The sequence below is a fragment of the Pollicipes pollicipes genome, unplaced genomic scaffold, assembly GCF_011947565.3.
Source record: "Pollicipes pollicipes isolate AB1234 unplaced genomic scaffold, Ppol_2.1 Scaffold_6138;HRSCAF=7277_pilon_pilon_pilon, whole genome shotgun sequence".
Classification (NCBI taxonomy): domain Eukaryota; kingdom Metazoa; phylum Arthropoda; class Thecostraca; order Pollicipedomorpha; family Pollicipedidae; genus Pollicipes; species Pollicipes pollicipes.
This window is the reverse complement of record NW_023596818.1, coordinates 30732051-30753334: the sequence shown is the minus strand read 5'-3', so window position 1 is coordinate 30753334 and position 21284 is coordinate 30732051. Positions and strand designations below refer to the sequence as shown.

At 58.0% G+C, this 21284-nt stretch overlaps 2 protein-coding genes across 2 annotated transcripts; both read right to left on the bottom strand.

The window, feature by feature from the left end:
• Window positions 1–2848: 2848 nt before the first annotated feature.
• LOC119105565 (nudC domain-containing protein 1) lies at window positions 2849–12316 on the bottom strand. The gene is made up of 13 exons (XM_037229026.1): window positions 12020–12316; window positions 11339–11493; window positions 10357–10539; window positions 9369–9558; window positions 8792–8892; window positions 8450–8465; window positions 7651–7876; window positions 6516–6660; window positions 5838–5960; window positions 5318–5439; window positions 4590–4678; window positions 4192–4304; window positions 2849–3625 (listed from the first exon to the last, which is right to left on the bottom strand). The coding sequence occupies exons 1-13, from the start codon at window positions 12132–12134 to the stop codon at window positions 3506–3508; spliced, it is 1698 nt and encodes a 565-aa protein (XP_037084921.1). The 5' UTR covers window positions 12135–12316; the 3' UTR covers window positions 2849–3505.
• A 2136-nt stretch (window positions 12317–14452) lies between these two features.
• LOC119106465 (EARP and GARP complex-interacting protein 1) lies at window positions 14453–21016 on the bottom strand. The gene is made up of 8 exons (XM_037230108.1): window positions 20918–21016; window positions 19398–19529; window positions 18603–18797; window positions 18295–18402; window positions 17627–17805; window positions 16527–16652; window positions 15641–15793; window positions 14453–14986 (listed from the first exon to the last, which is right to left on the bottom strand). Exons 1-8 carry the CDS (start codon window positions 20957–20959, stop codon window positions 14818–14820), a joined length of 1104 nt encoding a protein of 367 aa, XP_037086003.1. The 5' UTR covers window positions 20960–21016; the 3' UTR covers window positions 14453–14817.
• Window positions 21017–21284: the final 268 nt, after the last annotated feature.

Sequence of the window (21284 nt, the reverse complement as noted above, 5' to 3'; positions counted from 1 at the left end):
GCGCCGGGCGTCGATTGGTGCGTTGCGGGAGCCCGAATGACTGTCAAGGTGTCCTAAAGAAAGTGTACTTTCAACCTCTGACATGTTTGGCATCATCGACACCTTTTATAGGGAGATTTGACGTGCATTCGCGAAGCAGCCCGCTGTTATGCATGTGTGTCGAACAAATTCTCTTAAAAGTTTGTGTGTGGGTGAGTCACGGACGCTAAGCGGGCCGTGTCCCCCTACCTGGGCCAAAAGGTCTTCTCTAAGTACCGGGAAATTTCGCAGGAACTTTGCGAGAATTCACGGGATTTTGAAGAAAACATGACACCACCCTTCCCCCCCCCCCCCCTGCAAAACATTTGGCCTGCGCGACTGAACCCAGCTATAGGTGAACCCGCGCCCCCCCCCCCCCCCGACTACGGCTGGCCTGGCTGAGCAGACCTACATCAGGTGACCGCTGGCAACGATGAGGCCCGTGAGAGGTCAGATCGCCGCCTGAAGTCCAGCCTTTCCACCTGACAGCGGGCAGGGTCCGCACACCGAGCCTGCAGCTCTACGCGCAGTGGCTGTGTGGTGGAAAGGACAACGCAGATAGATGGTTCAAGCTATCACATGGCAGCCAAGGGTGTTTTTGAAAGGGTGTGGATAATGACGCGGCAATGATGCGAAGCTCGGAGGTGAACAGTGCTTCCAAGCCGCTTGGCCACCGGCCTCTTCCGGTCAGTCCCACTGCGTCCCTTCCTAAGTTTAAGTTTTTAGGTTTGAGTTTGCTCGAGGCTGCGCCCTCAGCTTCAACAGATGCTGTAGCTGGAGCTGCGAGGGGCAAGATGGCCTCCAATCCAAATCTTTGAAGTAGGTACGGCAATAAGTCAGCCTGGCAAGAAGCACAGCTGTCCTCTTCCTTCACTAAGTAAGCCTGTCCGCATACGTGGTTACCTAGGAGGCTTCTCACGCGGTGTTCTCAAGACAAAGGTAAACAGAGGGTGCTTTCAATATGAATTCGACACGACTTGTAAGTACACACTTTTTGGAAACCGGAATCCTGGGGTGAAAAACATGGACATCCCGGGATTATAAACGTGTGCATCCCGGGACTAAAAACGTGTGCATCCCGGGACTAAAAACGTGTGCATCCCGGGATTTAAAGCATGTGTATCTAGGGATCTGGGCACTCCGATCTAGTGATTGACGTCCCTAGTATCGCACCCACATGCGTTTTCGAACTCGACTGTGATTACCACGCGCACCAATACCGGGTTTACGTGCGTTGTCGTATTACGAGCTTATTCCCTGCATGACTTTGATTTTTGTCCTTCGCTGTATGCAGCTCGTCTCTGCTGAGCTTCTATCGTCGTGCTGCACTTCTCTGCCCCCGAGATGACATATCCTGGCAATGCTAGGGTATGCCAACTATCTACAATGCTCATTCACGCACCGTTTAATTTGCGGTTGCACCTCACCAAATGACAAGGTTGAAGGCGTTTCATGAACGAAGCGATAAGCTACATGTATTAAGTTACACACCCAACTGCAGAGCGGGCCGCCGAGCCAGGACTACACCATGACACGCCACTCCGACATGCCACCGACACGAAGCCCTAATTACCCTCCAGTCGCACGCCAACTAATGCCTTCCACAGCAACCCAGAATCGACGCAACTACCGCCGTCCGATTCGGTCGACACGGCCCCCGTATCGGTTCGGGATGATTCACACGGAGCTGCGGCGCCCGCTCCCACGTCAGGGCGCCGACCCACTGGACCGTCGCCGGAGCCGGCAGCGCGGGCGCCGCCGCGGGTCACCGGGCACGGCGCATACCTGCGGCCGCTCCCCTCGACCCGCGAAACCGAAGCCGGCGCGGCGACCTCGCGCCGATATCGATGTCTCTGCGGCAATGTCGGTGCCTTTTTGCCGCGGCACGGTGGCCGCCGGCAGCAGCGCAGGCCTCTGCTTCTTGCGGCTGGAGGGGGCGGCAAAAACAGGCGCGGCTTCTGTATCGGCTGACGCGGTCCCGTCGCCGGCAGCAGGCCCCGTCGCCGGTAATAAGGCCCGTCGCTGGTAACAGTCCCCGCCGCCGGTAGCAGGGCCCATCGCCAGTGGCAGGTCCCGTCACCGGTAACAGTCCCCGTCGCCGGTAACAGGCCGCGTCGCCGGTAACAGGGCCCATCGCCGGTGGCAGGTCCCGTCACCGGTAACAGTCCCCGTCACCGGTAACAGGCCGCGTCGCCGGCAACAGGGTCCATCGCCGGTGGCAGGTCCCGTCACTGGTAACAGGGCTCATCGCCGGTGGCAGGTCCCGTCGCCGGCAACAGGGCCCATCGCCGGTGGCAGGTTCCGTCATCGGTAACAGGGCCCATAGCCGGTGGCAGGTCCCATCACCGGTAACAGGGCCCATCGCCGGTGGCAGGTCCCGTCACCGGTAACAGGGCCCATAGCCGGTGGCAGGTCCCGTCACCGGTGACAGGGCCCATCGCCGATGGCAGGTCCCGTCACCGGTAACAGGGTCCATCGCCGGTGGCAGGTCCCATCACCGGTAACAGGGCCCATCGCCGGTGGCAGGTCCCATCACCGGTAACAGGGCCCATCGCCGGTGGCAGGTCCCGTCACCGGTGACAGGGCCCATCGCCGGTGGCAGGTCCCATCACCGGTAACAGGGCCCATCGCCGGTGGCAGGTCCCGTCACCGGTAACAGGGCCCATCGCCGGTGGCTGGTCCCGTCGCCGGCAACAGGGTCCATCGCCGGTGGCAGGTCCCGTCGCCGGTAACAGGGCCCATCGCCGGTGGCAGGTCCCGTCACCGGTAACAGGCCGCGTCGCCGGCAATAGGTCCCGTCGCCGATAACAGGGCCCATCGCTGGTGGTAGGTCCCGTCACCGGTAACAGTCCCCGTCGCCGGTAACAGGGCCCATCGCCGGTGGCATGTTCCGTCGCCGGTAACAGGCGGGTCACGTCCCCGGCTGACCTTTGGCCCCACGCGTCTGTGTGGTCTGTCTGTTGTGCGGGTTCTCGCGGCGCCTGCGGAGATGGCGCGCCTGACCGTGTATTGCAAGAGACGTAGAAGCACGCGGTGTTTCTTAGCCGCGAGCTGCTTGTACATCGCTCCGCCGTGGAGGCGTCATTCTGTCTGAAACGGCGCTGCTTCTCACCGCCATTGGCCTGGCGCCCATCTGCAGTGTCCCAACCGCGCTCCGGTGGCGCCTCCCACATAACACGACCACGATCCAGACTGCGGTGCATTTCTGACACACAAAGCAGCCCACATCCGCCTGCCGGTCCCCGCAAAACACAGCCAGCCCGTCCCATCAGAGGGCGGGCGTCGGCGGCCGGCCGCTGCACGCGCCGGACACATCCCCGGCCGCGCCCCAGCGGAGCCGAGCCCGGCACCGACACTCGGCTCAGCATCATCAGCGTTAGCCCAGCGCCGGCTCGGCACCGGCGCCCTGGTCGTAGCACACCCCGTTCAGCGCCGGTGCTCGGGTCAGCCTCAGCAGCAGCAGCGGCCCGCTCACGGTCAGCTCAGCTCAGCTCAGCACCAGCGCGTGCAGGCGGCTGGCGGTCAGCACCAGCAGGAAGCGGGCGGCGGCGGCCACGCCCAGGATGGGGTCCGAGTCCTCCAGACTGACCACCTGCTGGCGCGACACCTGGCGGCGGGCGGCGGCGGGTCAGAGTACCGTCGCGGACACGTGTCACGGGCCGGCTCATCGCTCAGGTGGCCGTCATGTGACAGGCAACGGTGGGTCAGAGTACCGTCATGGACACGTGTCACGGGGCCGGCTTATCCCTCGGGTGGCCGTCATGTGACAGTGAGCTGAGGGCCGAGCGGCGAGTCAGAGTACCGTCACGGACACGTGTCACGGGGACGGCCCATCCCTCAGGTGGCCGTCATGTGACAGTGAGCTGAAGGCCGGTCGTACTGAGGTCAAATTATGCTCACATGGGGGTCAAACATACACCGGACGTCAAGTGACAGACCACACAGCCGGCTGTCACACAGGGACTGAGCCCTCAGCTGGAGCCAGTTGACTTTCGAACAACTGTCAATGTCAGACAAGCCCCGGTACGCTTCAGACTGACTGACAGATGGAGACCATGTCTCTCCGCTATCGAACTCAAAATAAACGGGCCCATGGTCGAGTACAAACGCGCAACACCGAGACAGAGCCACCTATCGGTGAGAATCAAAACCGAAGTTACATGCGTTGCTCACCTCGGTAATTCGCTGCCCTGACCGGCGATTGCGCAGTTCTCCGCAGACGGGCGACGGTTGGTGGTAGATGTACACGTGACGGGACGTCTCGCAGATCACCGCGTATGACATGTCTGAAAAGCCATCCAACGGTCATCCGCACGCATGCGACAAAACAACCATCCGCTCGTCGCGGACGTGTGCAGCAGGAACATACTTCAAAAAACTGCCGAGTATGTCTGACAGCAAACCCGGACACCTGGACGTGAAACTACCATGCTGCAGCCTTGCAAATAACTCTCCACTGACTTTCCCTTAGGCCTATACAAGTCTACACTAAATGCATAAGCTGGACACACACACACGCACGCGTTGTGTACAGCACCAGCTACACCACGTCCCCCGCAAAGCGCACTGACCTGGGGCGCACGTGAGGAACTTGCGCTGCTGTTTGGAGGCCTGCACGTATCCGAAGGCGTTCAGCGTGCCGACGTGGTCACAATACCATCTGCCGATCATATTTAAACAAGGTATCGGTCCAATGCACAGCAAGGGAACCCGATAGGGAACTCGTCGTGCTTATCTGTCCACAAGCATACGCTGTGTAAACAGCAAATGCCCGGACTGCATCAAAGTTCAAAACGCCATGCACACAGTGAACAAAATAATATCTGCATGGCATGGCAGGCGGGCACAACGGCAGACTCGGTGGCATGTAGCTAGACTTACACCACGTAAGAACGCGGACCGACCGATGAGCCTACACATGTAACGTGTGGCCAGCCACCGCGCCCTTCCCCCCCCCCCCCCCTCCCCCCCCCCCCCGGACAGCGGCCCGCCCGCGCGGCGCGGCGCCGCCACTGACCGTCCCGCCCTGGCGCGGGGCTGCCAGAGCAGGGCGCCGCCACTGACCGTCCGTCCCGGGCGCGGGGCTGCCAGAGCAGGGCGCCGCCACTGACCGTCCGTCCCTGGCGCGAGGCTGCCAGAGCAGGGCGCCGCCACTGATCGTCCCGCCCTGGCGCGGGGCCGCCAGAGCAGGGCGCCGCCACTGACCGTCCGTCCCTGGCGCGGGGCTGCCAGAGCAGGGCGCCGCCACTGATCGTCCCGCCCTGGCGCGGGGCTTCCAGAGCAGGGCGCCGCCACTGACCGTCCGTCCCGGGCGCGAGGCTGCCAGAGCAGGGCGTCCACGTCGTGTCGCACGCAGAGCGCCGGGGGCTCGGCGGCCGCCAGCCGGGCTGTCAGCACGTACTGGTGACTGTCCAGGCTGGTCTGCGGGCGCGGGGAGCTCGTGGGTTATCAGGTCGGGAGCAGATCCCGTGCCATGTTCAGACCCGGTGGGTAGAGGTGCATGCACTAAACGCGTTTCGATTGGCAACACGTGAGCCGCCGCTCTGGGACCGATCACAGCCATCACGGTTTCTCGTAGCACACTGCGCGTTCGTGATCAAGCTGCGTACCCCGCCGTCTGTTGGGCACAACAGAACTGTGGAATCACTCGAGGTGGTCCTGACTTCTTGCAAATGACTGCATTGCCTCCCACTCCCCACGTTCTGCCAAGACTTCAAAGCGGAACTGCTACATCCCCGTCCCGGCTGGAGAGCGTCATCGCCGACGGCGGGCCCCGGCGAGCGACAGCTGGCGCCCGCCGCATCCGGTGCCGCTCGCACCTGATGAGTGGGGGCGTGAGTGTCGCCATCCAGCCGCAGCAGGGCGGCGCTCGCCTCCGGGAAGTCGTCGCAGTCCTCCAGTTCCGCCACGTTGTAGGCGTCGGCCGCGTCCGGCTTGGGGTTCTGTCGACCAGGCGACGGGGGTCGGCATAGGCTTCTTCGACACGGGCGGGGGCCGGCACGGGGGAGATGACTGCCTGGGCGGGGTGTCGGCACGGATGGGGTGTCAGCACAGGCGGGGTGTTGGCGCGGGCGAGATGCCAGCCTGGGCGGGGCGTCGGCACGGATGGTGTGTCAGCGCAGGCGGAATGTCGGCACGGGCGGAATGTCGGCACCGGCGGAATGTCAGTCTGGGAATGCCTGACAGCTTACACATACATCCACGCCCTGCGAACTATGTCCGCGACGCCCATACTCCGCATTCGTAGCATCTCAGTCAAAACCCAATTTTTCGCCAGCACATACAAATTTTACCAGTGCAATAGCCCATCACATCATACCTACCGACAGAGCACCTTCACAACATCGCACCATAGTACGGCAGGGGGCAATTCCGTCGCCACCGTATCCAGTGTCTTCACGCCAGGCTAAAATCCAACTGCTTCCACGCTGCTGGATCGAAACCGCTAAGCACCCGGACGGCACGGAGCTGCGCGGCCGTCACTGTCCCGCCCTCACCTCGGCGTCGGAGGTGAGATGGGCCAGCCGCTGCGCCATTTCGCCTGCCAGCTCGGGGTCAACTATCTGCTCGCCGCGGCCGTCGCCCGGCAGCAGCTCCGGCCACACCTGACCCCGCTCCACCTTGGCCAGCACCACCTCCAGTCTGGCGGAGGTGAGAAGCGCGGTCACGGGCAGACCGGTGGTGGACGGGCCGCGGGCGTCGCTGGCGTCAGCGGTCGGGGAGCGGGACGGGCCGCGGGCGTCGCTGGCGTCAGCGGTCGGGGGAGCGGGACGGGCCGCGGGCGTCGCTGGCGTCAGTGGTCGGGGAAGCGGGACGGGCCGCGGGCGGTGCTGGCGTCGGCGGTCGGGGGAGCGGGATGGGCCGCGGGGGTCGCTGGCGTCGGCGGTCGGGGAGCGGGACGGGCCACGGGCGGCGCTGGCGTCGGCGGTTGGGGGAACTGGAGGGGCCGCGGGTGGTGCTGGCGTCGGCGGTCAGCGGGGGAGGGGGGGGGGGCTGAATGGGCCGCGGGCGGTGCTGGCGTCAGTGGTCGGGGGAGCGGGACGGGCCGCGGGCGGTGCCGGCGTCAGTGGTCGGGGAGCAGGACGGGCCACGGGCGGTGCTGGCGGCGGCGGTCGTAGGCCGTTGTCAGTGTCAGGGTGTTCGCGGTAGTGACCACTGGAAGAGGATGTTCAGTGTTCGCTTTGTTCTTCACATGGAAAGCATCTTTGGGGCCAGAGGTCGCATCACCGATGGCATCCGTATGGCCATCGGCCCTGGATTGCTGCAGAAACCAACCTTCGTCTCCCGAACAGTGTCAGGGGGCGGGGGGGGGGGGGGGTGATCCAAAACATCGGACTGGGACGGAAAACCTGTCAACAGATGCTGTGCTGGGAATAACAATTGGCGTTATAGAGGACAATGGAAGACCCGCTCACTGCCATCCTTCGCGGACATAAGGTCAGCATTCGCCGCAGCAAAGCCCTGTGGGTGGTCATTGCGAGCATGGCAGGGTCCAGTTACCACGAGCGTCGGCCTCGAGCCTGCCACAGGCCACCGTCCTGCAGAGTACATTGTGACGAGCTGCTGTACGCTATAACATGCACGTCACCCCTGCTGCCCTGCCCTCATCCCCGTCATCACCACGGACGTCACCTGCCGTCGTCGTTGGTCCAGGTGCTCTCGTCCAGCCGGATGGCGGCGGCCAGGGTGCCCCGCAGCAGCGTGGTGCCTCCGGTCGTCACCGTCAGCACGTGCGGCTCCAGCACCACCCGCACCGTCTCACCGTCGCCGCCGCCGCCGCCGCCAGCGCCGGCCGACAGCTGCACCGTGACGTCATCAGCCGTCTGGCTCCACACGTAGAGCGGTGCTGACGGCGGCGCTGGTGGCACACGGCGGGTATGACCACAGGCTGGGATACAGTGCTGTGTTCAGAGCCGAGATTCGCGTGCGACCTTCAGAACCGAGGGGAACGTTCAGCGTTCGGAACAGGGAAGCCTGAAGCGATCCAGCTGGTCGTTCTTATGCATACAAAAATCATCCATGTGGATAGTGCTATCACCCATGGTTAGTTCAAATTTTTCCCGATACCACATCTTCATCCAAAAACAGCCCATCATCGGATCAGCAGATCCTCACCTGACGAACGGTGACACAGGTATGACCACCTCGCCTCAACTGAATGCACGAACAACATTTAACCAACCTCTCCAAGCACTCCCTCTCCACATGTGGAGCCTGACCACATCAAGGGAGGCCTTTACCTGCGGAGCCTGACCTCACCAGAGGAGGTCTTCACCTGTGGAGCTGGACCTCGCCAAGGGAGATCTCCACCCGCAGTCTGACCTCACCAAGGGAGGTCTCCACCTGCGGAGCCTGACCTCTTCAGAGGAGGTCTTCACCTGCGGAGCCTGACCTCACCAAGGGAGGTCTTCGGCACCAAGCCTGGCCTCACCAAGGGAGGCCTTTACCTGCGGGGCCTGGCCTCACCAAGGGAGGTCTCCACCCGCAGTCTGACCTCACCAAGGGAGGTCTCCACCCGCAGTCTGACCTCACCAAGGGAGGTCTCCACCCGCAGTCTGACCTCACCAAGGGAGGTCTCCACCCGCAGTCTGACCTCACCAAGGGAGGTCTCCACCTGCAGAGTCCGACCTCACCAAAGGAGGACCGGCACCAGACGCGACCCCCGACCCCTGACGACAGGCCTGCCCTTACCTGCGGCTTCGGCCGGGGTCGGGGCCGGCGCCGGCGCCACCGGCCGCTCCGTGTCGCGTATGAAGGCGGCCGGCCGGTCCGCGGCCACACACAGCGCCTGGCCCGCCGCGTCCAGCGCCGCGTAGTGGACGGTGCTGGCAGTGGCCGCCTGACGCAGCCGCTCCAGCCGCCAGGCGGCGCCACCTGCGGGCCGGAGGCTGCGGTAGAGGCGGGCAGGGTGGCGGGAGCGTGCGCGCTGGACATGGGCATTAGGAGCGAGGTGTCGGGTCAGGTCTGATGCCACGCTCAGACAGCGAGGAGATGAAAGCGCGGGTGCGCACCGAGCCCACTCGTAATGGAGTGGCTGATGCAAGTATGCCTCATACATGTCACAGCTATTCTTAAGGATACTGTGCCATTTACTCACTAACTTAGCCAATTACACACTCCTTGGTGCTAGACAGCAAGTGAGGACCATTGATGCATTCAATCAGCCACTTTCTCAAACACATTCCAGCACCTATCGCTGTGGATATTTAACTTTTATCCAGCTCCACATACTGAGCCTCGCCCTCACCCAGCCACACGAAACAGTGCACGATGCACACTCACTCACTCACACTCTCACCCAGCACAGCAACCGTGCACGCCCGCGTCCGATGCCGCCGCCCGGCACGCACCCTTAACGAACGTGAACCAGGTGAGCAGGTTGACGAACGCGCCGTCGTCGCTGTGTTGCTCCCGCCACTCGGGCACGGCGCTACCCTCGGCCACGTGACCGGCCAGCACGTGGAGTCGGCCGGCCGCGTCCAGCACCGAGTGCTGCAGCACGAAGCCACGGCCCTCCAGCAGCGAGTCGCTGAACTGGATCTGTCAACGAGAGGCCAGCGTCAGGGAAGGGGCCTGGGCAATCGAGACTGCGATCCGAGAGGCCGGCGTCAGGGAAGGGGCGACGGCAGTCGGGACTGCGACCCGAGAGGCCCGGCTGAGGGGAGATGCTTTGGTAGTCGGGACGGCGACCCGAGACGCCGGGGTCAGGAAGGGGCGACGGCAGTCGGGACTGCGACCCGAGAGGCCCGGCTGAGGGAAGATGCTTTGGTAGTCAGGACGGCGACGCGAGAGGCCCGGCTGAAGGTGGCAACGCCGAATTATGCTGACCAGTGATGCTGGACACATGCCGGTGTCGGTAAGGTCGGAGTTCTACACTGATGCCGGATGTAGCGCTTCCGTTGTGGCCGGCAAAAAGACAACCTACTACGAACGAAGATGAGGTTTTTTGCCCATATTTTGTTCTGCTGTTTGACCATGCTGCAGAAGAGGAGCATTGGCTTATTTGACCATGCTGCACAGGAGGGGTATTCGCTTATTTGACCATGCCCAGAAGAGGAGCATTGGCTGTCAGCAGCCACAGAAGTGTGTCGCCATCGGCTCGTCGGTTACCGGACTAGCAGCTACTGCTAACAACCTGTCAGCTTTTTGTTGCATCATTTTCACCTAGAGAGTCTCAAATAATACCAAGAGTCCCAAAAGCACCACACACTGTCCACCACGCACAGTGACAAAACGACGCTAGCTGGCCATGCAACATACCAACAACAGTCCTGTGACATGTCACAGGCGAACAGCAGCCACGAGACCCCGGCGGCGGCGCCGGGTCGGCCGGCGTACCTGCCAGGGCTGGGACAGGGCGCGGTCACCGGTGTCCACCAGGTGGAGCCGGCCCCGGCCGTCCGACACGAGCGCCAGCCGGTCGGAGGCGAAGCTCAGCGATGGGTGCGTCGGCTCCGGGCGCGGCGACTCGCTGGCGGGCAGCTGCAGCACCGGCACGGAGCGCACCGCCGCCGGCAGCGCCTGGCCGCAGTCGCGCGCGCCGTCAGGTACAGATGGGAGCTGTTGGTGGTGGGGCTGACATGCTGATGGTGGGTGGGTCTTACAAGATGGTGCTGTGTGGAGCCTGACACTGCTGCTGATGAGGGGGGACAAGACAGGACAGGAGTCTGGGACATGATACCTGGCACTGCTGCTGATCCAGCTGGCCTCTGCCATGAGGGCAGACAGGGCAGAGGTGGGTGGGAGCTGGGAAACTATATCATGAGAAGTGGAAGCTCTTGCAAATGAGGAAACACTATCAGACCATCAGACTATCTATCAGGGAGACTATCAGACAGGAGACTATGAGAAAGTACTGAGCCCATAAGCACCAAGCCCACAAGCCCAAGCCCAAGTGAAAGCGCATATTCTAAGCTGTCTGCATTGCTGCAGATTGGCCCATGGAAACAATGTGTTGGCAGCATGGGACCAGTGAAGAAAAAACATTGGATAGTGGTCCACAGATGGCAAACACATGACAACACAGGAATTTGAAATGAAGGGAGACTGATGAAACTTATATTCATGGAGTTAGCCATAAAGTAAAACACTGACAATGACATTGTAGCCCTGGGTTCATTAACATCTTAGACCATGGCCACAGCTTTGTTTACATTTGCTTTGTTTACATATCCTAACTGCACTGGCCAATGATCTGTGGGATTCCAGAGCTGCTCTATCAACACCAGATCAAATAAATCACATACTACTGAAAATTGATTATTTGTACAGCAGTGCAAAATGGGACACAATTGTCCTTCACAGATCCTTTGATACTTACTGGCCCTATCCCAACCTGACAAACACTTCCAGTTGCAGAGAAGTAGAAGCTCTGGTCAGGGGCCCATGGGTCTGGCCACAAATGGTTGTGGAGAGCATATAGCCGCACTTGCTGGTAGGAATAATTGCTGGAGGATTCCGGAGCTTGTAGAACCCCTGAAAATAATAAAACCAGCTATGATTATATATATATACACACACACACACACACATATATATATATATATATATATATATATAGCTTACTTGCTAAAATTGCTAACTTTTAACCAACATGACAAATCTAGGAAAAATCATTGGGGCTTTACACATCAATGTTCAACAAGGCTATTTTGGGACAGACACATTCATTAGTGTGTCATGTAGCATGCATTGGTGGCGTGACAGCAGCCTCAACCCAATGCCTACAGGTCCAGAGTCAAACCCCTAACCACTATATCATCACTGTCCCCAACATAAAAGTTTAATGTGTGCAGCTGCGTGATTCAAAATTGCAAGTTGGCAACCAGCTAGGGTCAAGCAATTCAAAGCAATGTGAGGCAGGGGTAACAATCAAGACTAACAAACCATGCCAGGCATGCCAGGCCAGAAAATGGCTTGCAAATGAGTGACAATCAAGTAAATGCAGGTCAGTTAACCCCAAAACTAGCACATCAGAATATATTAAACCACACACACTAACCTTCTTCAACATGCTTGGAATGAATAGCAATCTTGTCTAAATTTAATTTATAGCCTTCAAAATTCGGGTCTAACAGATCCCTGTTCGGCTTCAGAACGAAGGATTCGGTCTCCATTGCTTTCCTGATGTCCAGCGCACGATCAAATGCAGGTTGAACTGAAGACGCGTGTCACAGTATCATTCATGCAAATCGCGCCAGAAAACGGGAAGACAAATCTCAAGCTGCTTGAGCGCGGCTGGACCGCAATGTACAGCGCCCCGCCGCGCGAAAAGCAGTCGAAGAGTGTGATGTGGCGGCCCTCATTTACGGCTATCTGCGCCACTTTGGAGCAAATATGTTTTTGCGCGGGCCTATTTGAGCACCAAAAAAAGCAAAAAAAATATGCAAAAAATGCAAAAGCAACTGTTCAGTTCGCATTGAAACCTGAGGCTGAAATGACCCCTATTGCGTATAAATGTGGTCCACAGTTCAACGTGGGGACCACCACAACCGGAGCAGTATGGATCAACGGTAGGGAGGCAGGTAGCTAGTGAGTGCTTATAGTGGGAAGCGTCAACATTCCGGCCAGTCAGGCAGGCCCCTATTTTGAAGCTCATTTTTATCCATGGATTAACTTATGGTCAGGTAGTACCAGTATTTCGCGCAATATAGCAATGGTTGTGGACCTCAGTCCAGTGGTGCAGGCAGGGAGCACAGTGAGCATATGCCCCCCCCCCCCCCTCCCCCTATAAGGATCGGAGGGGTCCTTCGAAACCCGCGGGACTTCCAATTAAGGGCCGATTTGAGTGCCTGAAAGGCTAGCCGAAGGTCTATTCAGGGGCCCGGCCCATAGGATCGGACACTTAAATTGTTAGACAGACGGCCCTCTCTGCCGGCAAAGGGCCGTGTTTGCGGAGATTCAAGGAGGGGCTCGAAGGGTTCCTCGAGACCAAAGATCAAGGGCCCGATTAGACTCGGACCAGGTCCCCCACCCGTATAGCCGTGACTTGAAATATCAGTCAGAGGGGTTCTGTTATGTCATCTGATTAGGGCTTTCTAGCAGGGGGCGAGTCCAGAAGAGGGATGCACAGGGCCATGGCCCCACCTGGGTCCTGAATCGGACCATAGGTTCCGAAAGGGCCCATAGCCGGCCAAATAGTTTTAAAAAAAACACACAAAACGCAACAAATTGGACGTCTTTGAACTTCCAGACGGCCAAGCACAGCCACAAGCAAAAGAGAAGGGCTTACCAGTATACAAAAACAATTCTTCGCCGATTGGGAGGATGGTGATTGGGAGTTTTTAAGGCTCCTTACGCTGTCCAGAGACCCTACGCTGTTTCCAGGGGCCCTAAATATCCACTTGCAGAGTCAATCCAATTGTTCAGGAGCCTTTTACATTGCCCTTGATTTATTTGCATTTCCTCCGGGGCCCTGCGCTTTTACTGGTGCCCTCCCTGCTCGCGAGCCGGATACTCTTGTCAATCAGGTGTCCTCCACGATTATTCCCATTCCCTCGGAAAGCTTTATACGCTATAACCGGGCCCCAATACGTTAAACTGCCGGTGTATTCTCGGTTGCTCAGGGACCCATCACGTTGATCTCGGTCCATGTACTGATACACTCGCGGTATGCTCATGGGCCCTCTACATTGATCTAAGGCCCGTCCAATCCTCTGCTGTGTGCTTATGGTCTTCCTGTCGGGGCCTTATCTGTTAACCTGCTTGAGCATACTCGGCCGTTCGGGGCCCTCCAAACTACGCCTAGGGTACTTCCTATTTGAACATAGAGCAGGGAGGGCACCAATAGTCTTGAGTGTCTTGAGTGTCTTGATTGCTTATATCGACCAGATGACAACTCACACCAGCCAATAGACAATCACACCAGAAAATAATATCTCCAACAATCATGCCGCCTCCCTGGCCGGAAAAACTGCATCGCTCATGCTCGTTCACATTGTTCCCGGGAGCACGGGCCCGACCTTGTCAAGGCTCCATATGCCACCGTCTGCGCAAGATATTGCATCACGTTGTCGCTGTTTCGCCAATTCCCAATGTCGCCCCATTCGCTGCCTCACTCCGCGAGCCAGCTCTGAGTACAAACGGTCCAGGCTCTGGTCCAGGGTCTGGCTGTGTCATGCTCTACCAAAGCAGGCCTTCTGAGGAGCGCGAGGCTGCGGCCTGATGCCGGGTCGTCTCGGAAGCCTTCATTAGAGGCCACCGGCGGCGGGGTCTGCAGCGGCACTCCCGACATCAGAAAACGCCGAGTGTCCGCGGGGACCCGTCCCACCCGGGCTCGGTGGACTCCAGGCGTTCCGCGTCCAGGGAAGCCGGCGGAACATGCCTCCAGCGAATGACAGACAAAATACATATCCAGGGAAGAGTACAACTGTGGATTGCATTAGTCGGGGCACGCTGAAGTGTTGACATGGAAGCTGCACTTCAAACTCGGTACTGATATGCCAGTGATTATTATGATACCCTGGAATGACAACGGCCAGCACTTAGACAACACATCAGCACATAAGAGCCGTCATGAAGGAACCTTACAATAGTGAGCAATTTCGTTTATAAGAATGTCTCAACACCTGCTAACAATGAACAAAAAATTAGCATTCATGTCGCCAACATCTTATCTGCACGGTGCACTCCACATTGAAAACAAAGCAAGATTAGTTCCACACAAAAAACACAGGCGCTTCGATCACCAGGCACACCTTCGAACCACGCGCGTGCCACCTCCGCGCGCACTGTCCTCCTATCGCCGCTGCCAGCGCCGCCAGCGGCGCGCGCTCGGCGGCCGGCGCGGCACCAGCGGCATCACAGCAGGATCTTGTACTTGACCTGGCGCGGCACGCGGCTGACCACCAGTCGGCCGTCGTAGCTGAGCGAGGCGAACGTCCACGGGTCGGCCGAAGACCACTCGGCCGCGTACACCGAGTCCTCGTGCTCCTCGCAGCGGCACAGCTGGCCGTCCTCCAGGCGGGCTCTGTGTGAGGGCGGTCATCAGAGCAGACCGCGGCCATAGGTCGAGGCCGGGCCCGGTGGGAGCGGACAGTCCGCGTCAGGGCAGGGAAGGACGGTGTGGGTCGGGCACACGGGGTCGGCCGCGGGGCAGCTGTGACATACGGAGGGTTCTTCACTGGGCGGGACGACGGTCAACGCGGTAAGCCGACACGGCCGGCGCCATGACGCACAGCTCGGCACAGGCATCATGTGCGTGACAATAAACGACATATCATGACTCGTGACCATCGTGATATAGCCGGTTCGCTGGCGTACGGACAAATGCCGCACCCCGGCACCATCTCTGTGTATGACCAGGCCCTGTCTTCTCGCTTGCCTAGGGAGACCAACAGTCCTGCGCCCACAGCGGGTCTTAGCCACCACGGGAGGGCTTCATCTCGCCTGCCCGCACCGAAGGCCCGCGTCCTTCCACCCACCGCGAGAGGAGTGGCACTCCTCGCTCCTCACCAGTGGTCCAGTCCTCGGACCGGCACGGGAGAACTCGTCCCCGTCCTCTTACTTGCCGCAGAACAACACATGCTCGTCCTCTCAAGGGGGAGGGAGGCCGCAGGGGACTGGGGGGACCTCCCACCCGCCGTGGGGACCTCGTCCCACCCACTCGTCCCCATTATTTTACCTGCTCTGGGAGGGCTCGTCCTCGTCCTCCTCCAGCAGGTGGCCGAACGGCTCGGAGCTCAGCGAGGCGGCTGACGTCAGCAGCACGCGCCAGTCGCTCGATGACGTCAGCACCAGCTGATCGTGGAAGTGGTTGAAGCGCACCGTCCACACCCTGCGGCACGGCAGACGGAGTCAGTGCACTGGTGCTACGTTTGTTCTTACCAGCAGGTGCACCCGGTCGTTCTACAGAGGCCAGTATTGCACCCGAGTGATTTGCGGGAGGATGTTTCGTGATGCGTTGGGGAACAGATGTGCGATAGTGTGCGGGTATGGTTCGATAGGCTGGGCAGCGGTTCAGCAGTATACATAAATGACGCACGATTCAGCAGCGCCGCAATTCACCGGCTTGTCCGGCTGGCCGCACGTGCCAGTTGGAGCTGCTAGGGCTGTGCGGACACGGCCGCACGTGCCAGTGGGAGCCCCTAGGGCTGTCCGGACACGGCCGCACGCGCCAGTGGGAGCTGCTAGGGCTGTCCGGACACGGCCGCACGCGCCAGTGGGAGCTGCTAGGGCTGTCCGGACACGGCCGCACGTGCCAGTGGGAGCCCCTAGGGCTGTCCGGACACGGCCGCACGCGCCAGTGGGAGCTGCTAGGGCTGTCCGGACACGGCCGCACGTGCCAGTGGGAGCCGCTAAGGCTGTCCAGGTGCAGTGCAGCTGACTCCTAAACTTGCCCTGTAAGGTGCCCCATCGGTTCTCACATGCTCCTGATGCTTACTGAGCTTTAGCGGCACCGAACGCTCAGAAATACCAATGAATAGCGGGCAACTCAAACACCACAATGCACACCCAGTTCTGAACGGGCGCACATTGTGCGCTCCCGCTGCCTGCCGCCGTCCACTCACCAATGGGAGTGATCAGCAATGACCTGGAGCGGCTCCGTCGGCTTCCGGATGTCCCAGAACTTCACCCGACAATCGTCCCCGCAGGTGGCCAAGTAGTACTGCTTATTCGGGTTGAAGTCCATGTCTCTGTACGCGTGGCGATAGAAGGCGATGACACGGCGGGCAGGTCTCAAATCATCACGCGGACCAGGTACGCAGCGCCCTCAAGCTCCCAGTCCATGGCATGTAGTGCCGCGTCTTTTATGCATAGACAGACGCTTCCCCACACCGGTCAGCGACACCCGAGCGCAAGCGGGACAAGGTTCGCACTCCAAACTCCGTGGTACATACCGTCCTCCAGGAAACTCCACCAAGGACATCGGCATTTACAGCGATTCAAGCATCGCATCGCAACACCCGAGTCCGACTCCAAATCTCGTGTAATGCGGGATATATGTCACTGGCGTCATCTTGACAATTCAAGGAGAGGTCACAATGACCATACGTCGTGTCACAGTATATGTAGGGGGGGGATGGGGGCGGGGGGCGGAAGCAAGTCCCCAAACTTTGCGCAACTAAACATGTCACACCTGCGCCTGTGGTGGTGTCTGCGAACGTACCGTCGGAACAAGCGCTCTCACCCCAGCCTAGGACGTTCCCGCACTTTTTACCGCGGCGGAGTACCCTCCCCCCTCCGCCCGTGTTCCAGTCATCACACTTGCACTGCCGCGAGGCTCAGCGGTATCTGGCGGAGTACCCCCCCCCCCCTTCCCCGCCCCTGTTCCAGTCATCAATCTTACTGTCGCGTAGCTCGGCGGTATCGGGCGGAGTGTCCCCCTCCCCGCCTCTGTTCCAGCCTTCACGCTTACTGTCGCGTAGTTCGGCGGTGTCTGACGGAGTGTCCCCCTTCCCTGCCCCTGTTCCAGTCATCACACTCGTGCTGTCGCGCGGCTCGGCGGTGTCTGACGGAGTGTCCCCCTTCCCTGCCCCTGTTCCAGTCATCACACTCGTGCTGTCGCGCGGCTCGGCGGTGTCTGGCGGAGTGCCCCCTTCCCCGCCCCTGTTCCAGTCATCACCGCTCGTGCTGTCGCGCGGCCCGGCGGTGTCTGGCGGAGGCCCACCTGACCAGCTGCGCGTCGGCGTTTTCGACGGCCCAGGCCAGCTGGCCGGAGCGCAAGTCGAAGCCCCGCACGTGCGCGTCACACGCGGCCGCCAGCTGGCTGCAGCACTGGTGCGGGTTCCAGCGGGCGCAGGCGAGCAGAGACTGGACGCGGCCCGGGCACGTGATCTCGGCAGACACCTGACGTCACGGACGGCGACTCCGTCAGGCCTCGACCACGCGTCCACCGAATAATGGCGCACAAGGAAATCAAAAACGCGAAAATCAAGACAAAGAAGACCGCGAAAATGGCGTGACACGAAAACGCGTCTTCACCACCGGTGTTCGGTGTCGACCTACAAAAGGGTGCATGGGCTAACTGCCCACTGCCACTACAGGAAGTAAAAATATAATGGCAGAAAGTAAACAGGATAACACCAAAATTGTCCATCTTTGTTCCTTTTAACGTTTGCACTGCTTTTCCAGCATCTAAAGACGGAACCAGGAAAGAGGCGTACAGCTCTCCGACCACTACGCGGACTCGTCTGACTGACAACCACGCACAGCAAAAAAGACCGACAAACGCGGCACCCGTTCACCGCACCAGTGGCCGTCTGGTGCGGGCTGAAGAGATCAGATGTCACTGAGGAGGTCACTGAGGAGGTCACCGACGGCACACCGGGCACTGACCGCCGCTGAGCCGCGGCCGGTGTCCAGGTCCCAGACGGTCAGCTGCCGCTCGCCCACGCCCACTGCCTGGCTGCCGTCCACCAGCTGCCACTGCACACTGCTAATGTCCTGCAACAGCACCGAAACATACTACAGCAGGGACTGGCGATGGCTTTCCGCCGATCTGCGCACAGATGCTGCGTCAAACAGGCTGTGCGTAAGCACTCTGCATGCAAAACAGGTTAAGACTGTTCTACACAATAAGCGAATAGCTCAAGTAACGTGCGGAGGCCTGCCCTGAAGTAGCCATTTTGATGTGCACCACCCACCTGTGCCTTGAGGTCCACCAGGCGGGTGAGGGCGGCCGACGCCGAGCCGCCGTCGTCCTCGGCCGGCAGGGACCAGATGGCGCCACCGAGCCGGGAGGAGCCCTCCTCCAGTCGGCCGAAACACGAGCTGAACAGCCGGCTGTCGGCTGGCGAGCAGGCCAGGTGCCATACCTCGCCAGCAGGGTGAGGGAAGATCTGCCCAGGATGGGAAGACAGGCAATGGTCACACCAGGTACCATACCTCACCAGCAGGGTGAGGGAAGATCTGCCCAGGATGGGAAGACAGGCAATGGTCACACCAGGTGCCATACCTCGCCAGCAGGGTGAGGGAAGATCTGCCCAGGATGGGAAGACAGGCAATGGTCACACCAGGTGCCATACCTCGCCAGCAGGGTGAGGGAAGATCTGCCCAGGATGGGAAGACAGGCAATGGTCACACCAGGTACCATACCTCACCAGCAGGGTGAGGGAAGATCTGCCCAGGATGGGAAGATGGTCACACCAGATATTGCACTTCACTGGCAGAGGTGAGCAGAGTGAATGACAGGACACAGACTGGTCACACCATGAGCTATTTGCACTGGTAGCACACAGAAGTGGGCTAAACAGGAAAACATACACCAGTTGCACCTGGTGTCACACACCACCTGTGGTGTGATGGTAGGTGAAAGGGAGAGAGTGTGATGAAGGAGAGACAATATGATTTTTAGAGGGAGAGAGAGGTTCCATTTATTCAATAAACTCATGAAGGTTTTTTATCACTACATGCATTGGCAGATGTTAAGCATGAGTCACCTGTTTATTGAGGGCTCCTGTGTCTTCATCCAGCTGGAGCAGATGAATCTGGTTGTCATACTTCAGTGACTGGGTTCCCACCATGAACATGACATCATCTGTGCCTCCTTGCACAGCAGCCAATGCTCTGGACTGTTGACAGAAACACACTCCTAAAAACAGCACCTCTAAAGCAATTACCTTTCAATGAACTTTCCAAAAAAGCACAAGTTAGTCCTTTTAGTCCTCAAGGTGATAAGATGTAACAACACATCACCTTTGCTAAAAGTCGCTAACTCTGTTGTTCAAAGGTAAAACCCCATACATCAATCTCAGGCCATTTCACACTTTTTATGTCATCTGATTTGTCTTCTCATGCTGAATTCAGATATTTCAGCCAAAAGTTAAAATTTGCATGAGCTTTTAGCTAAAAGAATGGGCAAAAAGCTTGTGAAAATTTGAACTAATGGTTTTAATCACTAAATTCAGCATGAGTAGATGAATCAGATGATACAAAACACAACACAGCCAAATGAGGTTATACCTTTGGATGGCAGAAATTTATGTGTATGCTATTGGGAACATGTATCCTTAATGTAATGTCCTGACAGCCTCTCATTGAGGATATGCATTTTCCTTGAAATTAAATGCTGGCAGCCTCTGTAAAACATGTTTAGATGGCCAAACATGCTACAGAAAATGTCAATATATCATAATGCTTAAAAATATATGGATGACCAAAGGTGCCTGTTATTCATTTTAAACTAAGGTATGCATCCCTCCACATAAAATAAAATTTGAAAAACACAACATAAAATGCAAAAAAAAAACTGGCAGATTCCTGTCATGCACTTCCCAGCTGCCACACATGCCATACTTCAGGTCCCAAATAGGAACATCCATCCACTGTACTGAATGACAATACATCACTGATGCAGTGAACCAGGTGCTTGCAGTCAGTAAACTGAGGCCACACCAAATGGTATAGAATTGTCAAATTGTTATCAAGTCAACAATTTCTAAAGCATTTTTGTCCCAAATGACCCTTTAAGCATCACAATTCTTTGAAACATAGGCTCTCTACATACTTAAACTGGTCATGCATGTGCACCAAGCTCCTAGCTCTCAGATATATGATGCACATGTACTGGAATTATTATTACAATGTTATTGCAATGTCTGAAAAATAAATTGCAACATACAGTTTTGGAAGACTGACTTCACATCAATCCAGCTTTGAAGCAGCCAGGTTATGGACAATATGTTGTTTGTTTTCACACCTTCCAGTTAAGTGAGTAATGTGCAATTTGTTGAAAACAAGTGATTCATTGTTTACATCTAAGTATGCATGATGTGTAAAATATTGATAAGCAATTTGGGAGTGCAGCTGCTAATACATGTTGAGCAAATAACCACAGAAAATTGGCATTTCACCAGTTCAGACACAACTGAAATAGCATCATTGCAATGCATATTTCTACGAGTGCATAGATAGGATACTCAAATCTTATCGCAAAACACAATGATGGAATCTTCAATACCTGAAACTCAAGACCATAAATCACAGGAGCATCGTCCTCCATCACTCCTAACCAGCCGTGCTTAGCAGCGACCACGGCCCTATCCCCTCAAAGCAAAAAAAAAACGTATGTAACTCAGCAGCCAAATACAAAACGAGGTAAGTTGCGCCGTGGAATTGCCGGCGCTGCGCTAAATTTGTAAAAGCTTTACTGGACTGAGCACAGATTTCTGCTCAGCTGTGCAAATGACGTCACTGAAACACATCTTCTGAATCCATCCCACTCCCACGTAGCAGTTAAACCATGGCATGTATTAACATTTCCCTAACTACCTTTTATTTAAATTACGTACCCTGCAACATAAAATTGCTAACGACAGCTATCGCAT